Genomic DNA, 25,092 nt, shown 5'->3' on the forward strand with positions numbered 1-25,092 from the left:
GACTAACTCCTTGCCGTGTGCCCAGCCACTCGTCACCCCATCACTAACATGGATGAAGACAGGGCACTTTCCTCAACAGAACAGACATGCTGAGGCCACGCAGGATGAGGCCAACCGACAAACGTCAGCACATCCTGTATAACTACCACGGTGCCCTCACTAAAGACTCTTTAGACTGCAAGTCCCACGGACCTTCACATGGCAATATCCAACTCCATGCTGGAAAAAGGACATCGGGCTATGCAACAAAACCTGCTCGGCACCCATCTGGCCCATCCTCAAGCCCAGGGTCAAAAGGGTGCCTGACCATAGAAAGCTAAATCAGCAAATGCCATTGTCACAAAGGCCAATGACACCACTGGAACAGGAAGTGCCCAGAATTCAAGGACCAACCATCTCCTCAACGCTTGATGTGGTCCCCGCCTTCTGGACAATACCTGTACATCCAAATAAGCTAGCTTTCACCTTGAACAACAGACACTAAATGATCATGAGGTGCCCCGTCGGCTAGGCCAACTCACCAGCCGAAAGCAACACCCTCCTGAACAAAGCATATCCCGATGCTTATGTAAGAGGTAACCTCATTTACGTTGATGACATCCTTAATGAAAGTACCACCGTGTCTGGCCACTCAAAGGAGATAGACCATGGCCTGCAACAGTTGACTGTGGCTAGCGCAAAGACTACCGCCTAGCAAGGTCTCTGTACTGAGCGGCTCCCTAAAGGGGTGCAACTACTCCAGACACGTCATTAAGAACTGTTCAAAGACTTCTCGACCCGTGACCACCCTGTCAAAAAAGGGCTGTCCTTCTGTTTGACGGAAGGTCAACAGCTGGCCACGATTGAAGTGAGACAACGTCTGGGCATATGCAAGTAAGACACTCCTTGCGCCAGAAGGCAAATACTAAGACTGTGTAACAACATCGCTCTGCACGGTGGGTGCCATTTCAACAGCTATTCTCCAACTTCTTTGGAGCACTAAAACCATCATAGACACCTGCCACCAACCTGTCACGTTACTGAACAGTCAGCACATCCGGGATGGCATAAAGACGAACGCCAGTACGGCCATGCGGCCGATGGACCCCTAGGGCCACTGTATTGACACTTGTTACACCTTAAGCCACAAATCCACGCTGGGTAACAGCATAGCTGTTTACCAAGACTGTACAACTGACAGACAATTTGCAACGCTGTAGAGGAGGAACCCCAGCCACCTCTGCCAACCTGTCATTCAAGTACTCCCAAGTACTGGGATGAGAATGCGTGCCAAGGTATGCCCACAACCTGTGTCGATGGATGCTCCCACAACCACCGCAGTATGCAGAAATGGCAGCCACCATTGTAACCCTTCAAAGCACAGCAGCCCATGACATCAGAGTGCACTTAGCTGCAGACTCCAACTTGCTAGACTCTGTTTCACGTTCCACCTCCCAGGGGGGAAACAAAAGGCTTCAGAACTGCCCACCACAAGCCTGTGAAACGTCAACACTTTTTCTTCTTCCCAAGTAGGCGACCACAACACTGACAACCACATCATGGTCGTCTACAGAAGAAGATAAGAACAATTCAAACTTTCAGGCACTGACAAGGACCTGAATGACTGGACCGATGCCCTTACCAAGAAGGTGCATCACACGGTGGACCATGGTCACCACCCAACCAAAACCCCGAGATCTGGCAGCTGTAACCGGCAGCCAACAACCCTGCCTAGCCTAGCTGCTACATCCAATCTCACCAGCCCGACAAATGTCGCAAACGACATTGCGACCACGTAGGCATCTGACTCCTCACGTCAGACCAGTTTTATTTTTTACTTTTACTTTGTCTCTTGTTTTGTTAGTTTTCCACCACTCACCCCACCTACCACCCGATCCTTCTGTCTGACCTCAGCTTCAACACAGATGTCACTCAACACCTCCTACATCTTAAAAAACAGGTGCGTGTGAATCCTTTTTGGGTTGTCCCTGAAGACCCCACGACACAACAGTTCGTGCTGCCTCAGAGCCAGAGGGGGGTAATGCTAATGTACTGACCCTGCACACAGCAAAACATGCCCAGGGCGCTGATTCACCGAGCACCACAGCAACAGAGAAACCATCCTCTCATGATCAGACACCCAGATGGATGGGGCGGGACACTTCCATGGGCTCACAAGGAGCAACAATTTTTTTTTTTTTGTGTGTGTGTTTTTCTCTCCTTCGCTTTCTCTTCCCCTTGAACTCATATGCCAGTACACCAAATGGGTAGAGTGTCTCTCAGCACCGACGACACAGCCCAGACCATGGCATATCTTCTGATGATGTAAACAACTTGGACAGAGGCACCCACCCTGCACTACCAACATCATACAGGAAGGGCAAAGACTCCTGGCTGTATACGCTCAGCTGCATAGCAGCCAACCCTCAAACTTACGTATCACAACCAGAGTAACAAACACTGGCCCACAAGCCAGGAAAGGGGGTAGAGACCCTGCAACCGGTGTCACAGTGGAATGCCCAGCCAAGCACAGTCATCACAGACACCACCTACTCTCTCCCCTGTTCCCTCTCTCTCTCTCTCTCTCTCTCTTCCTTTCCTACACAGGATACAGCCACGATCATGTACCTCAGTCTCACCAGAAGACCACTGCAACCTCACAACTATACTCCTCTATCACTCATCTCTGGAAAACTGCGGAACAACTACCACTCCGTGCCTCCCGACAACAGGGAAGCACACATTAACAAGGGCCTCGCCATTCAATAAGATGCAAGCACCAGTGAACAAGTGCACCGCCATACTCCCACGAGCCTTTCAACGGAAAGCTGGGAAAGGAAAGGAACGCCAAGGAGCTGCACCCACGTTGATCGAAATGAAACTCCGTCCAGCTGACTCAGGAACGGACATCGAGGGGCCCTCACTTCCTGCCCAACCAACAAGTTAAGTTAGATCCCAACCAACCGGGTTTTCTCCGAACCACGTTGTTTGGGAAGAGGGGGACTGTAACATATTGTAACCTGCATTCTGGAGATAAACATTCCATTTAACATTCCAGAAAACAATCTGGGTGAATCGCCAGGACAATAAAATCACTTGGTGACGAAAAGTCTGGCTTGGTAATCCCTTGGTGACATGTTAACAAGTCTGGGAGACTTCACAGAACCACTCTCTGCCTACTTCAAAAGAACGTGACAGATAAGATAAGAAAAGGAAAAAAAACTCTTTAGCCAACATTCTGCTCACAGACAAGACATTCCTCAAAATTAAACAAAGACATTTATAACCCAAATCTCTTGTTTAATTTCATTTAACTTTTGTAATGTGTACAATACCTGATATAGACTATACACCTTCACGCTTGCAGGCCTTTTTTAAAAGCATCAAGGATGTAAGGATATGGGAACTATGTGATGTACTTGTAGAGTGTTTGGTGTCAATAGAATGCCCTCGACATTTTATAACACATGATGCATAGATCGAGACCATAACTCGCATTGTTTTATTCTTTAAAGCCCTGTATTAAATGCCTGTCCGCATGCTTTAGGCGAGCGCTCAAATTTGCATACGCGCAGCCCAGAGACAAAGGAAGGTTCGCGCGCAAACTTTCCCCTGAAATCATTGGTCAGAATGCTGTACGGGTTGTCACGTGACCCGCAGGTATAAGCACACTTTCCCCCAAACATCTGGGCAGAAAGAGAACGTCCCAAAAAGGAACATCATTGACGGTGGTCCCTTTAAGGGCCACACGGCTCTTCACAGCCGCAAGGACTTTCCCGCCACGTTTTCTTTATTTTCCGGCAAAGTAAATTCAGTTTAAAGTTTGCGATCGTGTTCGTCCGAACTGCATTACAAACTCCACGCATCAAAGGACATCAAGAGTAGTTTTCATCACGACGGAAGAGAGACGCATAAAAGAGACCTCCAGACATGAAAAACCAGGTGATTTTAGTTATGCGACTAAGCTGTGCCCCTTTTATCAAAAAGGTTTTTTTTTTATAACCTTGGTGGTCCGTAATGGTGCGTGTGGAACTGGAAGTTTTGTCACTTTTTACCTGAAATCTCCATTTCCTCGCTTTACTATTTCTCTTTGCTGTTACACGTTCTATAGACCCGATATCTCCGCGTGGTTTACCTTTGTTCTGTGTTAAATGTATGTTTGTGCGTTTGTTTGTTCGTTACGTCTGACTAGTCAATAAATTCCATTAAAATCAAATGAATTGTATTGTTTGCCTCACGAGAAAATGTCACTGAAATACAGATTCCCCTGCCTAGCTATTAAAAGTTGTTTAAAACTTTTGAATGATTAATCTACTTCACAAGAAGTAGCAATTAAATTCCCTTTTTCTAAATGAATAGATTACAGTGTCCGCTCGGAAGAGCGGCGGCTCTGCTTGTGTTCGTTTGGTCAAATTGACAATAAATTGATCCGGAATATTAATGATTAATAATAATTCGTTATTGTTGATAATTAATATTCATAATCTGGGAATCCGCTCGGTCGCGCGAGCATGATCATTTACAATCATATGTTTGTTTGACCAAACTGACTGAAGCTTAAGCCGGAATATTAATAATTAAGAATAAACCGTTATTGTTGATTATTAATATTCATAAAATGAGCTAATTTCATGCTACACACCTTAGAATTTATTCGTTATTCTTGTTTATCTAGTAGATAACTGACCAACTAAATTTATATTAAAATTAAGATACAGTGACGTGCTTTCATTTTCTCAGTCTCACTTACAGCATTGCCCTTAAATAATGTTACCTATGACAGCAATCATCAGTATTTTTTGAGATTGAAATAAGAATAAGGGATGATGGGGCGGATGTTGCTGGATATTTGCGTACCTTTGTATAAAATCCTGCAGGCACCCCTGGAGCACAGGAAGTGTTTTTTTCACTTTCATCTGACTAAATTATGCATTCATTGGGGTAAATAAAGCAAAGTGTTGGTTGTTTGTCAGACATCTTGGATGTTTAGCTTGAAAAATCTTTTTCTGCATTTTCAAGTGCAAATATATAATAAGGTACAATAAGATTCCTATTATTGTTATATTTAGTGTATTATTTTTAAAGTTAAACATAAATCTTATAAAATGTATGTAAAATATAAATAATTTGCACTAGTCTTCCTTCATTCTTCAAAATAATGTCAAATAAGGGATTAAAAAAAGTAAAATGAAAAAAAAATGCATAATGAAAATGCTTGTTTTCTAGACTTCTCCATATCCTCTTATTCTGTCTCTGGAGAACCACTGCTCTGTGGAGCAACAGACAATCATGGCCCAGCAGTTGCGCTCAATTCTGGGGGACAAACTGCTCAGCAAACCTCTCAATGACAAGCCACTTCAATACCTGCCATCACCAGAGGTAATGCAGTCTGCCTTTTCTAAAGAGAGTTCAGATGTAATCTTAAATTAAAGTGTGAAGTTCGGTAAAGGGGGGTGGGTGGAGTGAGGATCCTTTTGGGGTTTAGGGGTCACTTAGTTCCAGTGAAAGGAACTCTTAATGATTCACCAGGAGCTGTGTGTTTATGTGCAAGTTAGCAATCGAGAGCAAGTGCAAGAAATGGGAGAATGATATAGCAATGTCATTTGTTAGTCAGTGGAAGGAGTGTGGATGGCCAGCAAACAGTGTGATAAAAGTAATTCAGTAATTAGTAAGTTTTAGTATGTAGTAGTAATTTAGTAAGTTATTTTTTACAACCTCATTTTGTGAAAAAAATAGACAAATCAGTTTCCAAAGGGACCATCCAGAATCCATGTGCTACAGATTCAAAAGCAAACATTTGCTATGGTTTGAAGAGCTGTAGGGCAAATGGCGTATGCAATTGGTAGAAATCCTGGGGGAGTTGGAGGAACAGAACGTAAAATTTTATATTAAGATCTTGCACATGCATGAATTGCATCGAAAAACGATATGCTTATAAATGTGCATGGGGAAAAACAGCTTAGCTGAATATTTATTATTTGTTAATAAAATTTAGTAAAATAGTCCCAAATTTTTTCTTGGCCAAATATATAAATTAACTAAATTAAACGCAACCAATATACAGCAAATCGAAAAAGCTTAAGATAATTATTTAGAAAACTGCAAGCACAGGCAGCCTGAAGAATGAACCTTGAAATAAACACTGAATGCAAAATACACAATTGCAACTGCAATTAAGCTATTATCATTAGTGTATTATTATTACTTAGGATATTTTTTTTAATTTTTTTTTTTATTTTTTTTTAAATAAAAGTCTACCTTTACAACTTTGATGCATTCAAACCACTGCAGAAATGTTGTAACCAATTGGTCCATGTCATATACAGTAGGCTACAGAAACATTTCTTAATGAATAGCCTACTATAAATTAAAACCATTAACGTATGCTATATATTTTGTTTTCTCTAGCTTTGGAGACGTAACTTAGATTCTGCTTTTAAATATTACCTTGCAACCTTAGTTGGCTAATGATGGTTTTCCAAAACTTACCCCAGGTCTTGACATCATTTTGGCAGAAAGAGGTTGTCTAATGAAAAATCTCTTTCCCTGGTTTGATTGGAAAATATAGTTGGAGGTCATCAGCATGGCAGTGCTAGTTTATGTTTTGTTTACAGAGTATTGAACCTGACCATTTGCATTTAAAGGCACAGGCTAAAAAAACAGCAACACTTTGCTCTGATTCCAAATTTCTTTCTTTCTGCATTATAATATAATAAAGCGTTTTCTGCATTGTATAATAAATAATCTGATTGGTATTGAAACTTTACAGACACATTCTGGAGACTCCAAAGACTTCCAAAGACCAACCAAGATCTTGTAAAAAGGTTAAAATATGAGTTCGTTAACAAGTAAATGTAAATGTTTTTCTTTTAAATCTATTTCTACAGTGCTTTATAATGTGATTGTGTCAAAGCAGCTTAACAAAAGAGGAAAAAGAATAAAAGCCATAACATTATTTCAGATTTTGAAACACTGGATCATATCAGACGGCGAGCATGTGGTAGAATGCTTGTGTAGTTCCTGTTAAATAAGAACTGATTCAGTCCAGTTAAATTCAAATGTCACTCTTCAAGGACAATACACTGAAGAACAGAGTGAAGGAACCTAAACTACCAATTGATAAAACTGGAGAACAAACCTTGGGATAAAGCAGGCGCAGTTGGGGCCAACAAATCAGATGTTTTTTCTAGATTGTTTTGCATGTTAACTGGAACTGGATTACACAAATGACTATTGTTCTTCTTTTTCTGGCAGGATCTAAAAGGGAAGATTTTGATGAAAGCAAAGAAGATCAAAGTGGAGCAGGACAGCTCCAGCTCCGACTCAAGCTCCTCAGATGATGAATCTAAAGCTGATTGTAAACCTAAACCAGAGAAGGTCAGAATGTGTTTTAGGTCAGAATGTGTTGGTAGAATGTGTCTACCATACTGTAGAGACAAAAAAAAAGTTTAAACATAACCAAATCATTAAACTTAAGTATCTTCACCTTAAAAAAAATCAAGAATCCATATGCTCCAAATACCTCACTTATTTTACAAATTTCCCACATTTGCAGAGCACTTTACAGTTTTTTTTCCCCCTCAGGATCAGATAGTGACCATATTTAGAATATTTTAGCTGTGATTATGGTATGCATTTAACATGGCATTGTTTTGAAATATCACAAAGTTTATTTCCATAATAGTAAGTAGCCATAATAGTAGTAGGAAGTAGCCATCGGAAAATGGGTACACTGTGGGATGGACATTGGTACTAATGGGTCCAAAGTGTGCCAAGAGAATATCTCCCACACCAATACACCACCAGCCTGAACTGTTGGTACAAGGCAGGATAGATCCATGCTATCATGTTGTTGACACCAAATTCTGACCCTACCATTCGAATGTGGCAGTAGAAATCGAGACTGAGACCAGGCAACGTTTTTAAAATCATCTATTGTAAACTATCATTTAAACTATCATTGTAAACTAGCATCTACATACCTGAATGCACTAAGTTGCTGCCATGTGATTAGCTGATTAGAAATTTGCATTACCGAGCGGTTGAACAGGTGTACATAATAAAGTGGCTGGTCAGTGTATATGCTTATACAGTAGTGTCAATGGTTCTAGTGTTCTGTGTGTTTTTGTTTTTCTAGCTGAATCCTATGTCAGCAACTTGACAGTTTTTTTTTTTTTTTTCCTTTTACATTTCCTCAGAGAGACTGTAAGTTGAGTTCTGAACTGTCTGATCTGGTGGTTTATACCTCCAGTGTTGCCTTTAAACAGTTTGATCCATCCGCCAAGAAAGCTCCAAACGAGATGTCCTCTTTCTCTGAGAGTGATGCGCTGAAACTTATCAAAGAATCAGGTACTATATGTAATACTAGGTTTATAACAATTTTGTATAACAATGGAAACTAGATTTAAAACATGTTTTGGAATAAAATTGGTCTGTTCATAATTAATGTTCATATGTTTAAACGACACACATGTAGGAGTTTTTCCATAATTTGGCAAAAAAGCACATAAATACCTTATGTATTCATGAGTGATATTAAAGTGATTTTGATTTGTTTTATTTCCTTTACATATTATTTTTCATATTTTAATAATGCTTTTGTTTCCAAAATTGCAATACAGTGAAGGCATTTTATGTCAAACGAATATTTATGTTTGTGGATGCCAATTTTTTTTTTTAATTTTCTTTGTGTGTGTCTAGGAAAACTGTTTGTACGTCACAACAGTGTTCAACTGAGCCGAATCTATCCATCTGGTCAGAGGGTGCAGTCTTCTAACTACAACCCTCAGGACATGTGGAATGCTGGTTGCCAGATAGGTAAACATTTATTGAAGAAAAATGTGCAGACCATGCAAAAATGTAAAAATGACAGTCCATATTTATAAATGACTGACAAAAAGCTATTTTGCAGTGGCACTGAACTTCCAAACCCAATCTGAAGAGATGGATCTGAACAGAGGCCGTTTCTTAGCAAACGGAAATTGCGGCTATGTGCTAAAACCAAGCTTTATGTGCCAGCCTGATTCAGAGTTTAACCCAGAAAACACTGGGGGAGGTCCTGGCTACAACCCGACACTACTAACTATCAAGGTAAACCATCTAAACAGAGCAGTCTTTGTGAAAACAAAACCTCACATCTGCTGCCTCTCTATTTCCAGCTAGAACAAATTATTTGAAATACTGAAGTTGAGTGCCATAAAGTAAACACATTTGACCTGCAGATATATTTGGGAAAAATAGTCTAAAAATTTAAATGAATCAGTAAAATAGTGGCAGCCTCAATTTCCATGCAGTGTTTTAGAATACATTATCCAGCAAACAGTTTTGTGTTTAATAGATCAGCTTGGCTAAAACGAGGCTAAACTTGGGCTTTTATTGAAAATCTAATAGGCAACTAAGAATAGCCGAGAACTAGACTAGTCGTCAATTAGACAGATTAGACAGACTTTATATGTGTAGTCATTCATTTCTGTTTATTGATGACTAGTCTAGTTTTGGCCTATTCTTAGACGTGACATCTATTAGATTTTCACTGACAGCCCAAGTTTAGCCTCGTTTTAGCCAAGACGGATATGTTTAGATATACACATCTTTTAAAAGCAAAAAAAAAATGCTTGCTGTGTACAGTAGGTTGCAGCAAACACTGTAAAACCTATTGTGATTCACAAGGGTTTCACACTTTTTTTTTTTGTGATTCACAATTTTTTTTTTTGTTTAATTATGCTTATGAATTGCATTTTGGGACCTTGATCTCTGCTCTGTCTGCAGAGTGACTTTTATTGACATTTTAGTAGTTTTAAAATGTATAAGAAATAACATATTAAGAAATAAGTCTGTAAAATAACATAATAAAATGTACTGGCAGTTTATTACAAGGTTTTTGTACCATAATATACATCATCCTCACTTTGAACTTTTAAACAATAAAAGTCACTTTTCCCAATTTTTCAAGGTTAAAATTTATTAGAAGAAAGATCAAAGTCCCATAATGCAATTCCAAAAGCATAAATAAGCAGGGGTAATTAAAAAAAATATAAACATTCAACACAAATTATGGAAAACTGCTAATCTAATAATAATAATTCCCTACATTTATATAGCGCTTTTCTGGGCACTCAAAGCGCTTTACACAATGGTGGGAATCTCCTCATCCACCACCAGTGTGCAGCATCCACCTGGATGACGCGACTTCAGCCATTTTGCACCAGACCGCACACCACACACCGGCTGATTGGTCGAGAGGAGACAGAGGGATGATATGCCAATCATGATATGGGGAGGGTTAGGAGGCCTTGATGGACAGAGGCCAAAGGGCAGATTTGGCCAGGATGCCGGGGTTAAACCCCTACTCTTTTTCGAAGGACATCCTGGGATTTTTAACGACCACAGAGAGTCGGGACCTCGGTTTAACTTCTTATCCGAAAGACGGATGGTCATCTCCCAGCCTGTCCAGCTAAAACCAGGCTGGAAATGGCTGGAACCCATGTACAGATATTGTACATTTTGTACAGATAATGTACAGATATTTTCTATTGTGTGTAAAATCATGTAACCATATTTGTCTCGTTCCAGGTGATTTCAGCCCAGCAGCTGCCTAAACCTGACAAAGAAAAGCTCAGCTCCATTGTGGACCCTCTTGTTTGGGTCCAAATTTACGGGGCTCCCATAGACAACAGCACGAAGAAGACACACCATATTAACAATAATGGTACATAAGCATATTTTTAATGTTCATTTTTTTATTTTTAATTTGTTTAAAGGGGTGGTCCAGAGTGTATTTTTAAGGCTTATTTGTGTTTATGGGGAGCAGTAATGTAAGCTTTTGCTTCATTTGTAAAAAATCACGTTATCTTTCATATATCTTACTTTGATTACATACTACTCGGCTAACATGAAACATCTATCATATTTCCTAGTTCTAAAGCCCTCAAGTGGCTGTGATTGGTCATCTAACATAATGTGCTGTGATTTGTGGATCAGCTCCACTTCCCCAGGAAGCGACATGCTTTTACTAGCACACACTTTGCCATTGTGGAAATACATTGTCAGTCAGAGTAGCTGTTAGCCGTATCAGTTTAAGCCTGAATCAGACAGAAAATGAAGAGGACACAGCTGAACCTCACGTCTGCTCTCTAAAATAAAATCTAACAAGTGTCTTTCACATATATTCAGAATAAGCATGTGTAAGTATTATGAAATGTTCACATATCTTTTGTGAGATTGTTATTTAATATGCACTTGAACACAGCACCTTATAACAATACAATGCAATACCTTCCCTGCTGAAAAATTCAGCCTAAACCAGCCTAGGAAGGTTAACTGGTTTTAGCTGGTCGACCAGCCTGGTTTTAGAGGGGTTTGGCCACTTCCAGGCTTGTTTTCATCCATTTCAGCCTGGTCTTAGCTGGTCAGACTGGAAAGTGACCAGCTAAAACCGTTTAAAACCAGCTTGACCATCCTGGTTTAAGCTGGACATAGCTGGTTTTGGCTGGGCTCCCGACCTGGCTAGGCTGATCAAGCTGGTTTTAGCTGGTCATCTCCCAGCCTGTCCAGCTAGTAGTCCTGGAAGTGTTTTTTTTTTCAGAAAACCCCTCTAAAACCAGGCTGGTCGACCAACTATAACCAGCCAACCATCCTAGGCTGGTTAAGGCTGGATTTTTCAGCAGGGTTCTCATACGCATTTGTACACAGCACCTTCTATTTATATCAAATCTGTAGAGCTTTTTGTCTTATTGCGTCTTTGTGTAATGTTTGTCATCTTTTCTCATATTGAGCCAAAACAAATTCCTTGTGTGTGTAAAGCACATTTGGCAATAAAAACTATTCTGATTCTGTTTCTAAGATGTAGAACGCAGGGAAAATGGCCACATAGAGAGACACAGCAGCTCTGGCAAAGTTTGTGGGTGTTTACATCAGTTTTATGGATAATTATGAATTTGTAGCCATATTGTTAACAATGTCAATCAGCATTTCCTGTAGTTTACATCCTTGTTTACATCCTCACTACCATTAACACTAAAAACTATGTGTGTAATAGATCAATTTTAACAATTTTAACTTGCAATCTACAGCTTCGTCTATCATGGTTGGAGCTTCTAAACGAATTCTGCTGAAACGAATCCAGCACTGAACTGGGAGAGATTCTTGAAGCTGTCCTTTGTCAAATGCTAGCTATATTTTTTAACATAATTCATGTGTACTTTGGAAGCCAAAATACAGAAACAGAAGAATCTTTTGAATAGTAGCGTTTGGACATCATTTTAGCTTTCTCTGCTATAACATTACAGCGCCTTTGGCCACGCCCCTTCGCTGTGCGTGGTGTATGCCAAACCATGAAGGGTTTATGATTTCATTAACCCAGATGTATTTTTTGTAGTCCCCAAACTTCATACACTGTAGGCTTTGCTAAGCTAACTCTGTAAAAGTCGGTATGTCTCCCTTTGCATTGAACTTTGCCCATCTTACATTCAGAGTGTTGTATATGTTCACACAACTACATTACACATCAACTAAAGTTTAAAATAGGATTTCCACCCCTTTAGAATGTTAATTTTATTTTTTTTATGTTTTCATCCTCAGGGTTTAACCCTAGATGGGACTGTACCTTTAAGTTCCAGCTTCATGTGCCAGAGCTGGTGTTAATCCGCTTTATGGTCGAGGACCATGACTACACCACCAGGAATGATTTTCTTGGCCAGTTTACACTTCCGTTCCCAAGCTTGCGGACAGGTACATCTTTTGTTGATTCTTTACTGAACACAGATTGTTCTATGGAAAATGCACATGCTTATTTGCAACATCTGTGCTTTAGGTTACAGGCACGTGCGCCTTTTGAATGCAGATGGCTGTAGCATATCGCCCTCCAGTCTCTTCATTCATGTCAAAATCACACCTGGATTCAGCAGCCCCACAAGAAAAGTAGTCGCACATAGTGCCCGAGAATAAAGCATGCGTTTCAATCATCAAGAACATCTTTTTTACCAACTTTGTAACCAAAAACTACGTGAGAGCTATATGTTATGAACTATGTATTATTTGTATTATTTTGAACTATGTATTATTATCTGCATATCCCAAAGGTATCCCAAATGACAGGACTTTACATGCACCAGTCTATGTAGCATCTTGCAAGTTATCATTTCTCAACAAAAATGACTTTCTATGCAGCTACTGAAAGTGAAGAACCGACTCAGACATGAAGCATACTTGAAGATGGTGTTGACAATCGCTGAGCTGAGCCAGTGCAATTAAAATGTACTCAGTATAATAAGGAAAACTGCTGCACTTATGTCAACACAAAGACAAGAAAATGTGATTTGACTTTTTGTACATGCCATACTGCCATGACAAAATCTCTGCAACTCTTTTAACTTTTATTTTTCAATATGTTTAACCTTTATAGCTTTTAACTTGAAATTGATATATTTATCACATATTTACATAACAGTTCATTGTAAACTTTTTATTTTGCAAAATAGTTAGTGTTAGTCTGATAAGAATGACTTTAAAATGCTATGAATTGCTTATTTTGAAATATACTGTAAGCATATCCGCTTGTTAAGTTGTGACGTTTGGAATACTGTTTTCGGGTCCAAGACGCTAATCATTTGAATTGAGAAAATATTAGTTTATGATTACTTTTTAGTCATATCTCACATTAAAGTGAAATTTATATAAAATCTTGGTGTACACAACAGTCTTTGGACTTGCTGTGTAATGTGAAGTGGAATGCTGACAAGGGAGATGCGGATCTAAAAGCAGGTTTATTTAATAGAGATGATCAGGCAAGCAACGGTCACAATCAGGAGCAAACTGATGTATACAGGCAATCCAGAGTCATAGTCAAATACACAGGCGATTGGTCAGTACAGACAACATAAACAAACAAGGCGAGGGGAAACAAGATGTAATGTTCGAAAAACTGATAAACAAGACTCAGCAACGTCAGAGTGAACTGTATATATGTGAGTGTAATCAGTCTATGAGCAGCTTCAGCTGTGTGAGTAATCAAAATTCACTTTGTAAATATTTATTATTTCCATTATTACCTAGTCTCCCTGTACAGTTTAATATAGCGCTTGGACCTGGAAGCTGCTTCACTTGACGTCACACTTAGCCACATAGGCCATTGTTGCATTTATATAAAGGGAATCAATGCCAAATGTTCTGTCATACAGCTGTTAATAAAGCCATGTTAAATAAATTGTTTAAGGCTACAAATGTAAGCGAGACCCTGAGAAGTCTCACTGAAAACAACAAAAAGCCATCAAATGACAGAAAGTTGTCAGTAGCAAAGGATTTTTTTCAAGCTCATAGCCAGGGGTTTAAGAACCCCACTGCCAATGGGCTTACATGACCTCCCTCTACCTGTTTTTGACTGCCATTCCATCAAAATTATTTATTAAAAATAGTATATAACTGCTAAGAAGGCTTGCGAGTCTGGTCACTCCAACTTCACAGCAAGCGAAACTTGCTTACTACCGCTTATTCAAACACTTATTTTAATGAGTTCGGCATTGAGCTGTGCAATAAAACATACATACTGTTTAATAAATACACACGATTGGCTCAAATTTATAAAGTGTAACTCTGCTAATTATATCTTTGACTATACTTCTCCCCTCCCTCACATAAAATTACCTTACACTGTGTATATATATATATATATATATATATATATATATATATATATATATATATATATATGAATAAATACATAATTTGACTGAACAGAAAGTGTAATAATATAACTTGCATTTCATTGTAGACAATATTTAAACAAAATAGTCCGGTCAACTTCATTTCATTTGTAAATATACATCCTTTCCTGTCATTCAGACCTGCAACACATTGCAAGGAAAGTTGGCACAGGAACAGTTTAGGGCTTGTAATCAGGTAAATTGTTTAAATTATGTGATTTGAAACAGGGGATGTCAACAGGTGATTGTAATTATGATGTGGTACAAAAGCAGCATCCAAGAAAGGTCTAGTTATTCACGGGTAAAGATGGGCTGAGAATGACCAGTTTGCCAACAATTTACATAAGGAAATTATTGAAATATTTAAAAACTATTTTATCCAAAGAAACATAGGAAGGATTAGATTATTTTACCTTTAGCAGAGTATAGAAAAATTTAAAAAGTTTCAACGAATCTGGAGAAATTTCAGTGTAAAATACAAGCGCAAAAGCCTAAGCTGAACAATCATTATCTCTGATCCCTCAGGCGGCACTGCATTAACAACTGTCATTCATCCAAGCGATATCACCACATGGACTCAGGACTACTTAGGCATACCTTTGTCAAACACCATAATACATAGTAACATCCACAAAAACCAGCTGCACTGAAGGAAGGTCTTTGTTAACAGTGTCCAGAAGGTGCAACAATTTTATAAAATTCATCTGGGATGAATCATCACACAGTGGAAACATATACTGTGGACCGATGGATAAGTATTTTTTTTTTGGGGGGGGGAGAGAGAAATGGATGCTGTGTGCTCCAGACCAAAGAAAAAAGGATCATCCATACTGTTACCAGCAACAAGTCCAAAAGCCAGTGTCTGTGATGTATGGGGTTGTAACTTGTAATTCTGTGATGGCACCATTAATGCTGAAAAGTAAATAGAGATTTTTTAGCACAATATGCTGCCTTATTTTCCAGGGACGCCCATCCATATCTCAACAAGACAATGCAAAACCACATTGTGAACTCATTACAAAGTCCTGACTGCAGAGGAAGAGGATACAGGTATTTGACTGGCCTGTTTACAATCCTGACTTGTCTCCAATAGAGAATGTGTGGTGCAATTTGAAGTCCAAAATGAGACAATGAAGACCTCATAATGTTGCACACCTCAAGACTTGTTTTTTTAGAAAAAAAATCGGACAAAATTGCACCTGAATCACTTGGTGTCTTCGGTTCCTAAACATTTTTAAGTTGTGAAAAGAAATGGCAAAACTGGTAAATGCTTTACTGTTCCAATTTAATTAGAATACGTGTTTATTATGAAAAAAGCAATAAAGATTATGAGGAACACATTAAATAATGTTTGATGTATTGTCTGTAATAAACTACGAGCCAAACTGAATTTAGAAATCACTACTTTTTTTTTTTTTTTTTGTGTTTCCTATACTGTCCCAATACTGTTTTTTCTGATTTGGAGTTGTATATCATGCATTGACAGAAAAGATTTTTAATCGTTTCTTCAAAATGACTAAAGACTCAAGTGGACATACAAGAGACACACTCAAAATAAAAATAAAAAAATAAAAAAATTGGAGGAACTCTTAATTTAATTAAGGGCAGGATTTCCATCAACTACGTTTGTTTACCAACTAAAAAACTAATTACACAACTAAATACATTTGAAAAAATGTGAATTACACACTGTAAACAAATACACACGGCAAAAATACACACAATTCATTAGAGTTAGGATAACATGAAGGATTCAAGTTAACTTATTAGTGCATTTGTATTTTTACTTAACTTATTTAACTCAAAGGTCTGATAATATCATTTATACCTATTATTTGTCGTAAATTCAGAAGTCTTTTAGTTTTATTTGAAGTTATCTTAAACAAACTAAAAGTTACATATATTTCTGAAGCATGGAGCAATGTAAAAGTTGAAGTCTGACAGTTTAAACTCTTCTTTTAGAGGCTTGGAGATTAGTCTAAATGCGTACTGCACTATAAGATAAGTATGAGGGTGTGGAGTGCAGCTGATTGGTGGTTACTCATGGGGGGAGGCCGGGGTGTCTACCTACTGCCTTCACTGCAAATTAAGATAAGCTTCTACACCCATAACCACTGAGCTGACTGATCACAACAATGGCTGCTCCAATGTCCACAAACTCTTTAATGGCTAAGCAGAATGTTCTGTAAGTGATCTGTTCATTCTTTTTTTGGGATTTGTTACATTTATGCCTTATTTTAAAGTGTATTGGTTGTATTCAGTGCAGAGAGCTCCGAGGAAAACAAAGAAGCTGAAGGCAAAAAGAAGAAGGCAAAGAAAAACAGGGAGCAGGCATGGGCTAAAGAGGGGCCACGTGACCCCTTTGAAATGGTAACTGACACTTGGTGAAATCATTAGGAATAATGATGATTTTTGTGTGTGTTGAGTGTGTTAATATTTAACATGTCAAATCTGCACAAATGTATCCCTAGCTTGACTCTTTACCCGAGGAGAAGCAACAGGAAATTCAGAAAGCACTGCACCTGTTTTCTTTAGGTCAGGGGCTTCCAAAGAACCTACAAGAGGCTCGTAGACACACATACCGGTTTTGGGATACCCAGCCAGTGCCTAAGATAGGTATGATGCACAGTGCAAAATCTAGAAAGTACCAAAACTCTGCATATCTACAAAATATATTCATGCTCTTTTAGATGAAAAAGTGACATCATGTGGGCCAATTGAATCAGAGTGGCCAAAAGTCAGAGAAGAGTCATATTCCCTTCCACAAGGATTTGTTTGGGACACACTTAACCTAACCAACCAGGATCAGGTGAGCAAGAGATCTTTGTAAACAAACATGGTCCCAAAATGACTAAATGTACCCAGGTGAAAAAAAAAATTTAATTAAATGCAATTAAAATATACTTAAATACCCGCAAATACATTTTTAGTACATTGTTTTTTTTGTGTTAAATAAAAGTTTGATGGTTTTACACTATAAATATACTAATTAAATGTTTGTTTATACTTCAGTAGGACTTTAGTACACTTGACAAAAGTATACTAAATACCAGTAATACTTAAATAATTTTTTAGTGTACTACAATAAAGTACACTAAAGAAAAAAAAAACATCCAAAAGAGTTTTATTAGTGTGTTTTTCAAAAGTGTGCTTTAAATGCTTTAAACATTAGCTGATTTTTAGTACACTGTTTACATACTAATCCTAAGTTTAAAAAAAGTGAATATATATAAAATCTATTAGTAATGTATTGTAGTAGAAGTCCATTTTTCCAAAAGTTGTACTTAAGTACACTTAATGTGAATGCAATATTATCACTAACACTTAAATTGATTTTGAATGTGGTAATTTTAAGTTTACATAAAATTGACTTTATTAAAAATCTATTAGTAATGTATTGTAGTAGTAGTACATTTTCCCAAAATGTCTTTACATTTCATATATGTGTTGTAATGTTGCATCTTTTTTTTTTTTTATAATTTTGTGTTCTCAGTTTTTGCTAAGTTTTTGTTCCCTCCCATAAGGTATTTTTGGACTTGTGGTTTATTGCACAAAAAGATTAAAGTGTTTTGATGAAGCACAGATGCTGTTTTTTTTTTTTTTTTGTACCCCCAGTATTCCTTCAAAATATATTCTTTAAATAAATGTTTAGTATGTTAAAAGCACATTTTAGATCAGCTTCATGGTGTCTTATAATAGCACAGTGGAGTACACTTAGATGTACTTAAGTTTATCTTAAAATGTACTTAATACAAATTTTTAGTACATTAAATACAAAATGAGTTTGTGAAAATAGAGCACTTTTAATACAGTATTTTGCACACTTTTTTTTTACAATTTGTATATTCTTTTAATATATTACTATTATACTTTAAATTAGTCATAAATATATTTAATTGTTTAAAAGTAGGGTTCAAGTGTATTTCTAGTTGTAACTAAATATATATTTTAAAATACAGATATAGTATGTTAAAAGCACATTTTAGTTCAATTTTAGGGTGTCTCAAAATAGCACAGTTGAGTACACTTAGATGGTATTACGTTTATCTGAACATATACTTAATACAAGTATCTTTTAGTACATTAAGTATAAAATTAGTGCAGGAAAAAAGAGCACTTTTAGTTCATTACTGAAAAGTGTATTAAGTATACTTAAATAAGGTGCATTTTAGTGCCCCCCCCCCCCCCCTTTTTTTTTTTTTTTTACCTGGGTACACACACAATAAAAAAAGTCTTTTGCTGCTTGTTCAAACTACAGTATGCTTAAAATGGGTTGAAACAACAAAATACTTAATTGTTTTGTATGATTTTATTCTTTTATGTTGAATCTAGTTATACATTCATTCATTTTCTTGTCAGGTTAGTCCACTAACAGCACTAACAGTGCCAGTTATCACAAAAATACAATAAAATGTCTAACAGTGTACATTACATTAAAAAAATCATTACGTCTATGGGAAGTCTCCATAAAAGCTTTACGTGTGTGTGTGTGTGTGTGTGTGTGTGTGTGTGTGTGTGTGTGTGTGTGTGTGTGTGTGTGTGTCAGTGTAATATTTGGAAGTAAATAGTCAGATATTATGCTTTGGATAATAATGAAGAAAAGAGGTTATAATTAAAAAGAGAAAAATACATTTTAGCATTTTAGCTGTCTGCCAGTTGGGAACTACTCCAGAAAAGACGAACAGTTATCTGTATCCTTATCTGTCTCTGTACAATTGTAGCTGAGAGAATTGACGGACTTTCTTAATGAAAACTACATGGAGGAGGAGGTGGAAGATAACAGACCCCGCCCTCACTACTCTCCACAGTTCTTGCTCTGGTACAGTATGCTTTATCTCTTCATGTGTATATTTACATTAGTATTCGACACAAAACAGCTGATCTTATCATTTCTCCTTATGTTTAGGGCTCTTTGTCCTCCTGGGTGGCAGTCATGTTGGCATTGTGGAGTCAGAGTAGACTCCAATCAGAAACTTGTAGGATTCATAAGTGCTATTCCTGCTACTATTAAAACATTTGATATGTAAGTGCAAAATGTTCTTAGCCAGTTGCAATAATTCAATATGTCTAGTTGATTCAAATGACATTTTTTTAAATGCTCCACAGAGAGTTAAAGATGGTAGAGGCGAACTTCCTGTGCGTGCACAAAAAACTTCGCTCAAAAAGACTGGCACCAGTCCTCATCAAGGAGCTCACTAGACGGGTCCATCAGCTGGGTATATCTCAAGCAGTTTACAGCACCAGTGCGGTCCTGCCAAAGCCTATTGCGAGCTGTAGGTATGACACACATAATACAAATTTTTCTTTATTTTTCTCACAGACTTTTATTTGAGTTCTTGTTTTAAATTAAATTACGTATTCATCCATGGTTGTTTACAGGTACTGGCACAGATCGTTAAACACACGCAAGCTGATTGAGCTCAATTTTTCTTCTCTCACCCGTAATATGACATTGCAGCGGGCTCTCAAGCTGAATCGGCTTCCTGAGGTCAGACTGCCCTCCTGATGTTTTTCAGAATCTTTTGTGAATTTGTTGTCTTTATGTTTTTAATCCAATACCCAAAGGATTATTACCATTAATACATAAATATAAAATAAAATAAAAATCTATTATAATTTTTAAATCACAACATTTTACACACAAAAGAACTAAGGCCAAATCCTTGTCAACTTAAACAAAATGCAATTTTTTTACATAGACATGGACACATAAACATACACATACACATACACATCTGTCACCAGCAATATAGCTAATCTGCTTGTGTTTACATGACTTTGGTCAGATAATAAGTTTCAGTTTAGGTGTGTTTAATCTTGTTAAACTATAGCCAATAGCATGATGACATACTGGATCAGGTCCAAAATATAGTGGACATGTATGTGCAAGTGGTTGTTGCTAGAAATGAGAATCGTTTATGTTAATTAATAAAAGTGCTGTATGCAAGTCTTTCGGCCCTATCATACACCTGGCGAAGTGTGGCGCAAGGCGCGATGCAATAGTTGTTTGCTAGTTTCAGCTTAGCGCATGAGTCGTTTTGACGTTTTTCTCCATGCTGTTTAAAAAGCAAATGCATGTGTGCCCATAGGCATTCTGGTCTAAAAAGGAAGGCGTTCTGAGGCGCACTGCTGGCGCTTTGCTATTTTGAGAAACTATAATAAATTTTTAATAGACCAAAACAAAGCCGGTCTATTGTCCAGCGGAAACTGCAGATCGCGTTAGTTAAGGGCCTCGCTTACACACTGCTCAATACAGAAAAGTTGTTGAGCAATACGCAAATATCTTTACATGTGAAAAAGAATTAAAATGTTCAGGATATATATAGGATATAATAAGGATATATATAGGAATAAATATAAAGGATTAAAATATTATTAAAATATTACAAAACATATTATTTTCTAGCCTACATAAATTTAAAAACCACTGCCTTCATGCCTTCTTCATCTCGGGGGCTTTTTCAGTTCATTCATAACAATTTGCTTTTGCATTTATGTTATCATTACTAGCAGTATTATTTGTTAAATCCATATTTATATTTGTTTTATTAAAAACAAGCTTAGATTTTTCCACCTGTCAGGTTTTAGACCATATGGGCATAGCATGTGTATTTGGATATAATTCAGTTTTTTGACCACACTTCGTTATTATTGTTCGTTTATTCGTTTGCTACAAATTAGAACTGAATTTAGAAATATTTTGAAACAAATCTTTGCGCTCAACAAACAAAATTAATTATTTATAGGCAAATGGATGACTGTGTGTACAAGAAGTTTCCCTATCCATGAGAGTGAAAGTGAAAGTTAATAATAAGGAGGCTCATCTCTCATTCTTGCGCTGTAGATGCTCTGTTTAACTGTTTTCTTGCTAGTGAAATGCTCAGTTTCTCCACTTACAAAGTTTGTCACGTAAATAGCAAATATGCTATCGCGCGACGCAACTGACTCTTAAAGGGAATGGGAGATGAGACTCTGATTGGATTATTCTCAAAACAGAACTCATTAAGAAAAAGAACTCATTAAGAAAATAAGCTCAACTCTTTTAGACTATGCGCCACGGCGCAAAATGGATTTTTCCGTCCTTATATTAACAAAGTGGATTCTGACACACCCTTGACACAGCCCTGCGCATTGCACTTTGCGCATGGATCGTCAAAATAGAGCCCCTTATGTTATGGAACAAAACCCATACATAATCAAGAGAAATGTTTTTCCAATAGGTTCATATTTATTATCACCTGTATTTTTCAGATGTTACTAACCGCCAACCTGATTTCACCAAGCAGGACACGTTCCTGGATTACCATCTATGTTGATCCTGGAACCTTACAATCAGCCAATCAGAATACATATATCGTTTATGTTTAGGTTTAGGCTTACAGTTAAGTTTATGCACTACTTCATGATTGTTTATACCTCTCTGATTTGGAGAATAATTTACAGTTATGGTTGGGTTTAGGGATAGGGAATAGGTATGACTTACACTTTCCAACAGAAAGGATTTTCCAGGTTTAATTTACAGTAGATGTTAATCCAGGATTGCATCGTACTTGGCAAAATCATGGTATTTTCAATGAGCCTGGGTTGAAAAATCTGATGACATAGCTTCTGTTTAGAGACACATGAAAAATTCCAATGACTTTTCACATCCTTTAAAGAGCACCTATGGTGAAAAATCTACATTTCAAGCTGTTTGGACAGACATGTGTGTATATATAATGTATAGACTGTCATATTGGGGTGATATAAACACACACAGTCCTTTTTTTTCAATTTAACAACATAAAATACGGTGGACCAATTGGAGCGGTTTTCAGACCGACCGCAACTTTACGTAGGAGAGCGGTCCCCCCGCCCACCAATATTGATTGACAGCCTCGCGTCACGATCATATTCTCAGTTTCTTGTTTCACATCCACCATTTTCAGCGTGTGAGACAAAACGATATCACTAAAGAAACACCCTTGCTCTATTTTTAGATGAAAGGCTCAACACAAGATCAATATTCTCCACATTATCGCTCTAATCGGAATTATTGCTTGTACCTTTTGCTTGGCACGGCGCAGTGCATTTCGGAGTTCTGGGCATGGGTTTCTGTCGGGGTGCACGCGGCTGAGCTTTGGGTTGGCGGCTCGACGGACGATTTGGGACACTTCATGTTTCTGCTGCACCACTGAGAGTGTCTGGTGTGCTGTGTCACGGCGCATTTGCTGCCTCAGTCAAAGTTAATTATTTCAGCTCGGCACTTGTACACCAAGACTATACAAACTATACAAAGACACAAATGATTTTGTACTCTCTGCTTGGTCTGTGGGCGAGGCAGTGGTGCAGTAGGTAGTGCTGTCGCCTCACAGCAAGAAGGTCGCTGGGTCGCTGGTTCGAACCTCGGCTCAGTTGGCGTTTCTGTGTGGAGTTTACATGTTTTCCCAGCCTTCTTATGGTTTTTCTCTGGGTGCTCCGGGTTCATGTGGTACAGGTGAATTGGGTGAGTTTGTGTGTGAATGTGTGTGTGGGTATTTCCCAGAGATGGGTTGTGGCTGGAAGGGCATCCGCTGCGTAAACACTTGCTAATTCATTCCGCTGTGGCAACCCCGGATTAATAAAGGGACTAAGTTGACAACAAAATGAATGAATGAATTAATGCTTGGTCTGTGGCCGAGTCGTACATGTACGGCTGAATGCTGATCCTAGCTTAGCTTAGCTTCTTTCTCTCTCTGTCTGCCTGCCTGTCTGTTGCAAACACAGATCGTGGGAGCTTTTGGCTCCGCCCTCTTGTTATGTTGGGAGGGAAGCCGAAACTAACTTTCATGTGAAGCAACACACCCCTAAAACAGCAAACTGTGTAAACGCCCCCAAGACAACACTTTTTAACGCATTATAATAAAAACATCTGAACTGTGTGTTGAACTGAACCTAAACTGGCACACTCAGAAGAACCATAATATTAATATTAAATCATAAAAAAGGGGTAAACTATGTGCCCTTTAATCTTATACTCTTTTATCTACAACTATAGATAACGAAAACCACAGGCCTTCGCCCCATGACTTCACAGGATGTGCCGGTTGTTCATGATCTTCTAAAGGAACATTTCAAAGTTTTCAGTCTGTCTACTGTTCTGACCCTGGAGGATGTTGAGCACTGGCTTCTCCCACAAGATGGTGTTATTGACACTTATGTTGTGGAGGTAAGTGTGATTGCTTTATGTGTCAACCATTTCATTCAAACATTTACCTGCCATGTGTTGCATTAATGCCAATCATATTATGAATGCAGAGCATCGATGAGACAGTAACCGACATGGTGAGTTTCTACACACTTTACTCCATGGCTCAGGACCATCAAGTGCATAAAGTCTTGAAGGCAGCCTATGTTGTCTACTGCATCACCAAAGCCACTCCACTTCTGCAGCTAATGGAAGATGTCCTTGTCATTTGTAAAGCAGTAAGTCAACGGATATACATTTCAATAAATATTTAATATAAATATCTACCATAAATATTTTGACATCAACAGAATTCTAACATTTTTGGCTCCATACACAAACACAATGGATTTGAAATGAAACAAACAAGATGTGCTTTAACTGCAGACTATCAGCTTTAATTTGAGGGGAATTACATGCAAATCAGGTGAACAGTGTAGGAATAACAACTTTTTCCATGTGTGCCTCCCACTTGTTAAGGGTATAAAAATAATTGTAATAATAATAATAAATCAAACTTTTACTTTTTGCTACTTGCAAATCTTTTGCAGTCAAAAGTCTGAAAGTCAGCCTGAGATCTGGAATACATAGACATCACCAGACGCTGGGTTTCATTCCTGGTGGTGCTCTGCCAGGCCTCTACAGCAATTGTCTTCAGTTCCTGCTTGTTCTTTAGGTATTTTTCTCTCCGGTTTTGTCTTTGGCAAGTGAAATGCATGCTCAATCGGATTTAGGTCAGGTGATTGACTTGCCATTGAATAAAATTCCATTTCTTTCTTCTTTGGTTGCTTTTGCAGTATATTTTGGGTCATTCTCCATCTGCACTGTAAAGCGCCGTCCGATGAGTTCTGAAGCATTAGGCTTAATATGAGCAAAAGATATTGCCTGAAACACTTTAGCATTTGTCCTGCTGCTTTACTCAGCAGTCACAGCATCAATAAATACAAGAGAACCAGTTCCATTGACAGCCATTCATGCCACGCCATGCCACTACTACCACCATGCTTAACTGCTTGATCCTAAGCAGTTCCTTTCCTTGACCATACTCTTCTCTTCCCATCACTCTGGTTCAAGTTGATCTTGGTCTCATCTGTCAATAACATGTTTTTTCCAGCACTGTAAAGGCTTTTTTAGAACTCTAATCTGGCCTTCCTGTTTTTGAGGATCACCAATGGTTAATATATTGTGGTGAATCCTCTGTTTTCACTC

General features: G+C 38.0%; 2 protein-coding genes across 9 annotated transcripts in view; both read left to right on the forward strand.

The window, feature by feature from the left end:
- plcd3b (phospholipase C, delta 3b) overlaps nucleotides 1–14,201 on the forward strand; it is a 44,779-nt gene extending 30,578 nt beyond the window's left edge. For all 4 annotated transcript variants that reach the window (XM_073918324.1, XM_005156129.6, XM_073918323.1 and 1 more), the window contains 8 exons: nucleotides 5,206–5,358; nucleotides 7,234–7,356; nucleotides 8,178–8,328; nucleotides 8,680–8,796; nucleotides 8,891–9,069; nucleotides 10,552–10,687; nucleotides 12,559–12,708; nucleotides 12,791–14,201. In XM_073918324.1, the coding sequence (XP_073774425.1) occupies nucleotides 5,206–5,358; nucleotides 7,234–7,356; nucleotides 8,178–8,328; nucleotides 8,680–8,796; nucleotides 8,891–9,069; nucleotides 10,552–10,687; nucleotides 12,559–12,708; nucleotides 12,791–12,924 (1,143 nt within the window). In that variant the 3' untranslated portion in view covers nucleotides 12,925–14,201. The remainder of the gene's footprint in view (nucleotides 1–5,205; nucleotides 5,359–7,233; nucleotides 7,357–8,177; nucleotides 8,329–8,679; nucleotides 8,797–8,890; nucleotides 9,070–10,551; nucleotides 10,688–12,558; nucleotides 12,709–12,790) is intronic.
- A 2,556-nt stretch (nucleotides 14,202–16,757) lies between these two features.
- The window catches only part of nmt1b (N-myristoyltransferase 1b), a 55,310-nt gene continuing 46,975 nt past the window's right edge, over nucleotides 16,758–25,092 (forward strand). For 2 of the 5 annotated variants that reach the window (XM_073917707.1, XM_021480125.2), the window contains exons 1-10: nucleotides 16,772–16,863; nucleotides 16,945–17,048; nucleotides 17,150–17,294; nucleotides 17,369–17,487; nucleotides 19,400–19,497; nucleotides 19,585–19,701; nucleotides 19,785–19,955; nucleotides 20,058–20,166; nucleotides 23,695–23,865; nucleotides 23,955–24,122. In XM_073917707.1, the coding sequence (XP_073773808.1) occupies nucleotides 17,046–17,048; nucleotides 17,150–17,294; nucleotides 17,369–17,487; nucleotides 19,400–19,497; nucleotides 19,585–19,701; nucleotides 19,785–19,955; nucleotides 20,058–20,166; nucleotides 23,695–23,865; nucleotides 23,955–24,122 (1,101 nt within the window). In that variant the 5' untranslated portion in view covers nucleotides 16,772–16,863; nucleotides 16,945–17,045. Of the gene's footprint in view, nucleotides 16,864–16,939; nucleotides 17,049–17,149; nucleotides 17,295–17,368; nucleotides 17,488–19,399; nucleotides 19,498–19,584; nucleotides 19,702–19,784; nucleotides 19,956–20,057; nucleotides 20,167–23,694; nucleotides 23,866–23,954; nucleotides 24,123–25,092 lie in introns of all 5 variants that reach the window. The other 3 variants (NM_001162849.1, XR_012387635.1, XM_073917706.1) reach the window with 3 other exon arrangements.

The sequence above is a fragment of the Danio rerio genome, chromosome 12 (genome assembly GCF_049306965.1).
Source record: "Danio rerio strain Tuebingen ecotype United States chromosome 12, GRCz12tu, whole genome shotgun sequence".
Taxonomy (NCBI): domain Eukaryota; kingdom Metazoa; phylum Chordata; class Actinopteri; order Cypriniformes; family Danionidae; genus Danio; species Danio rerio.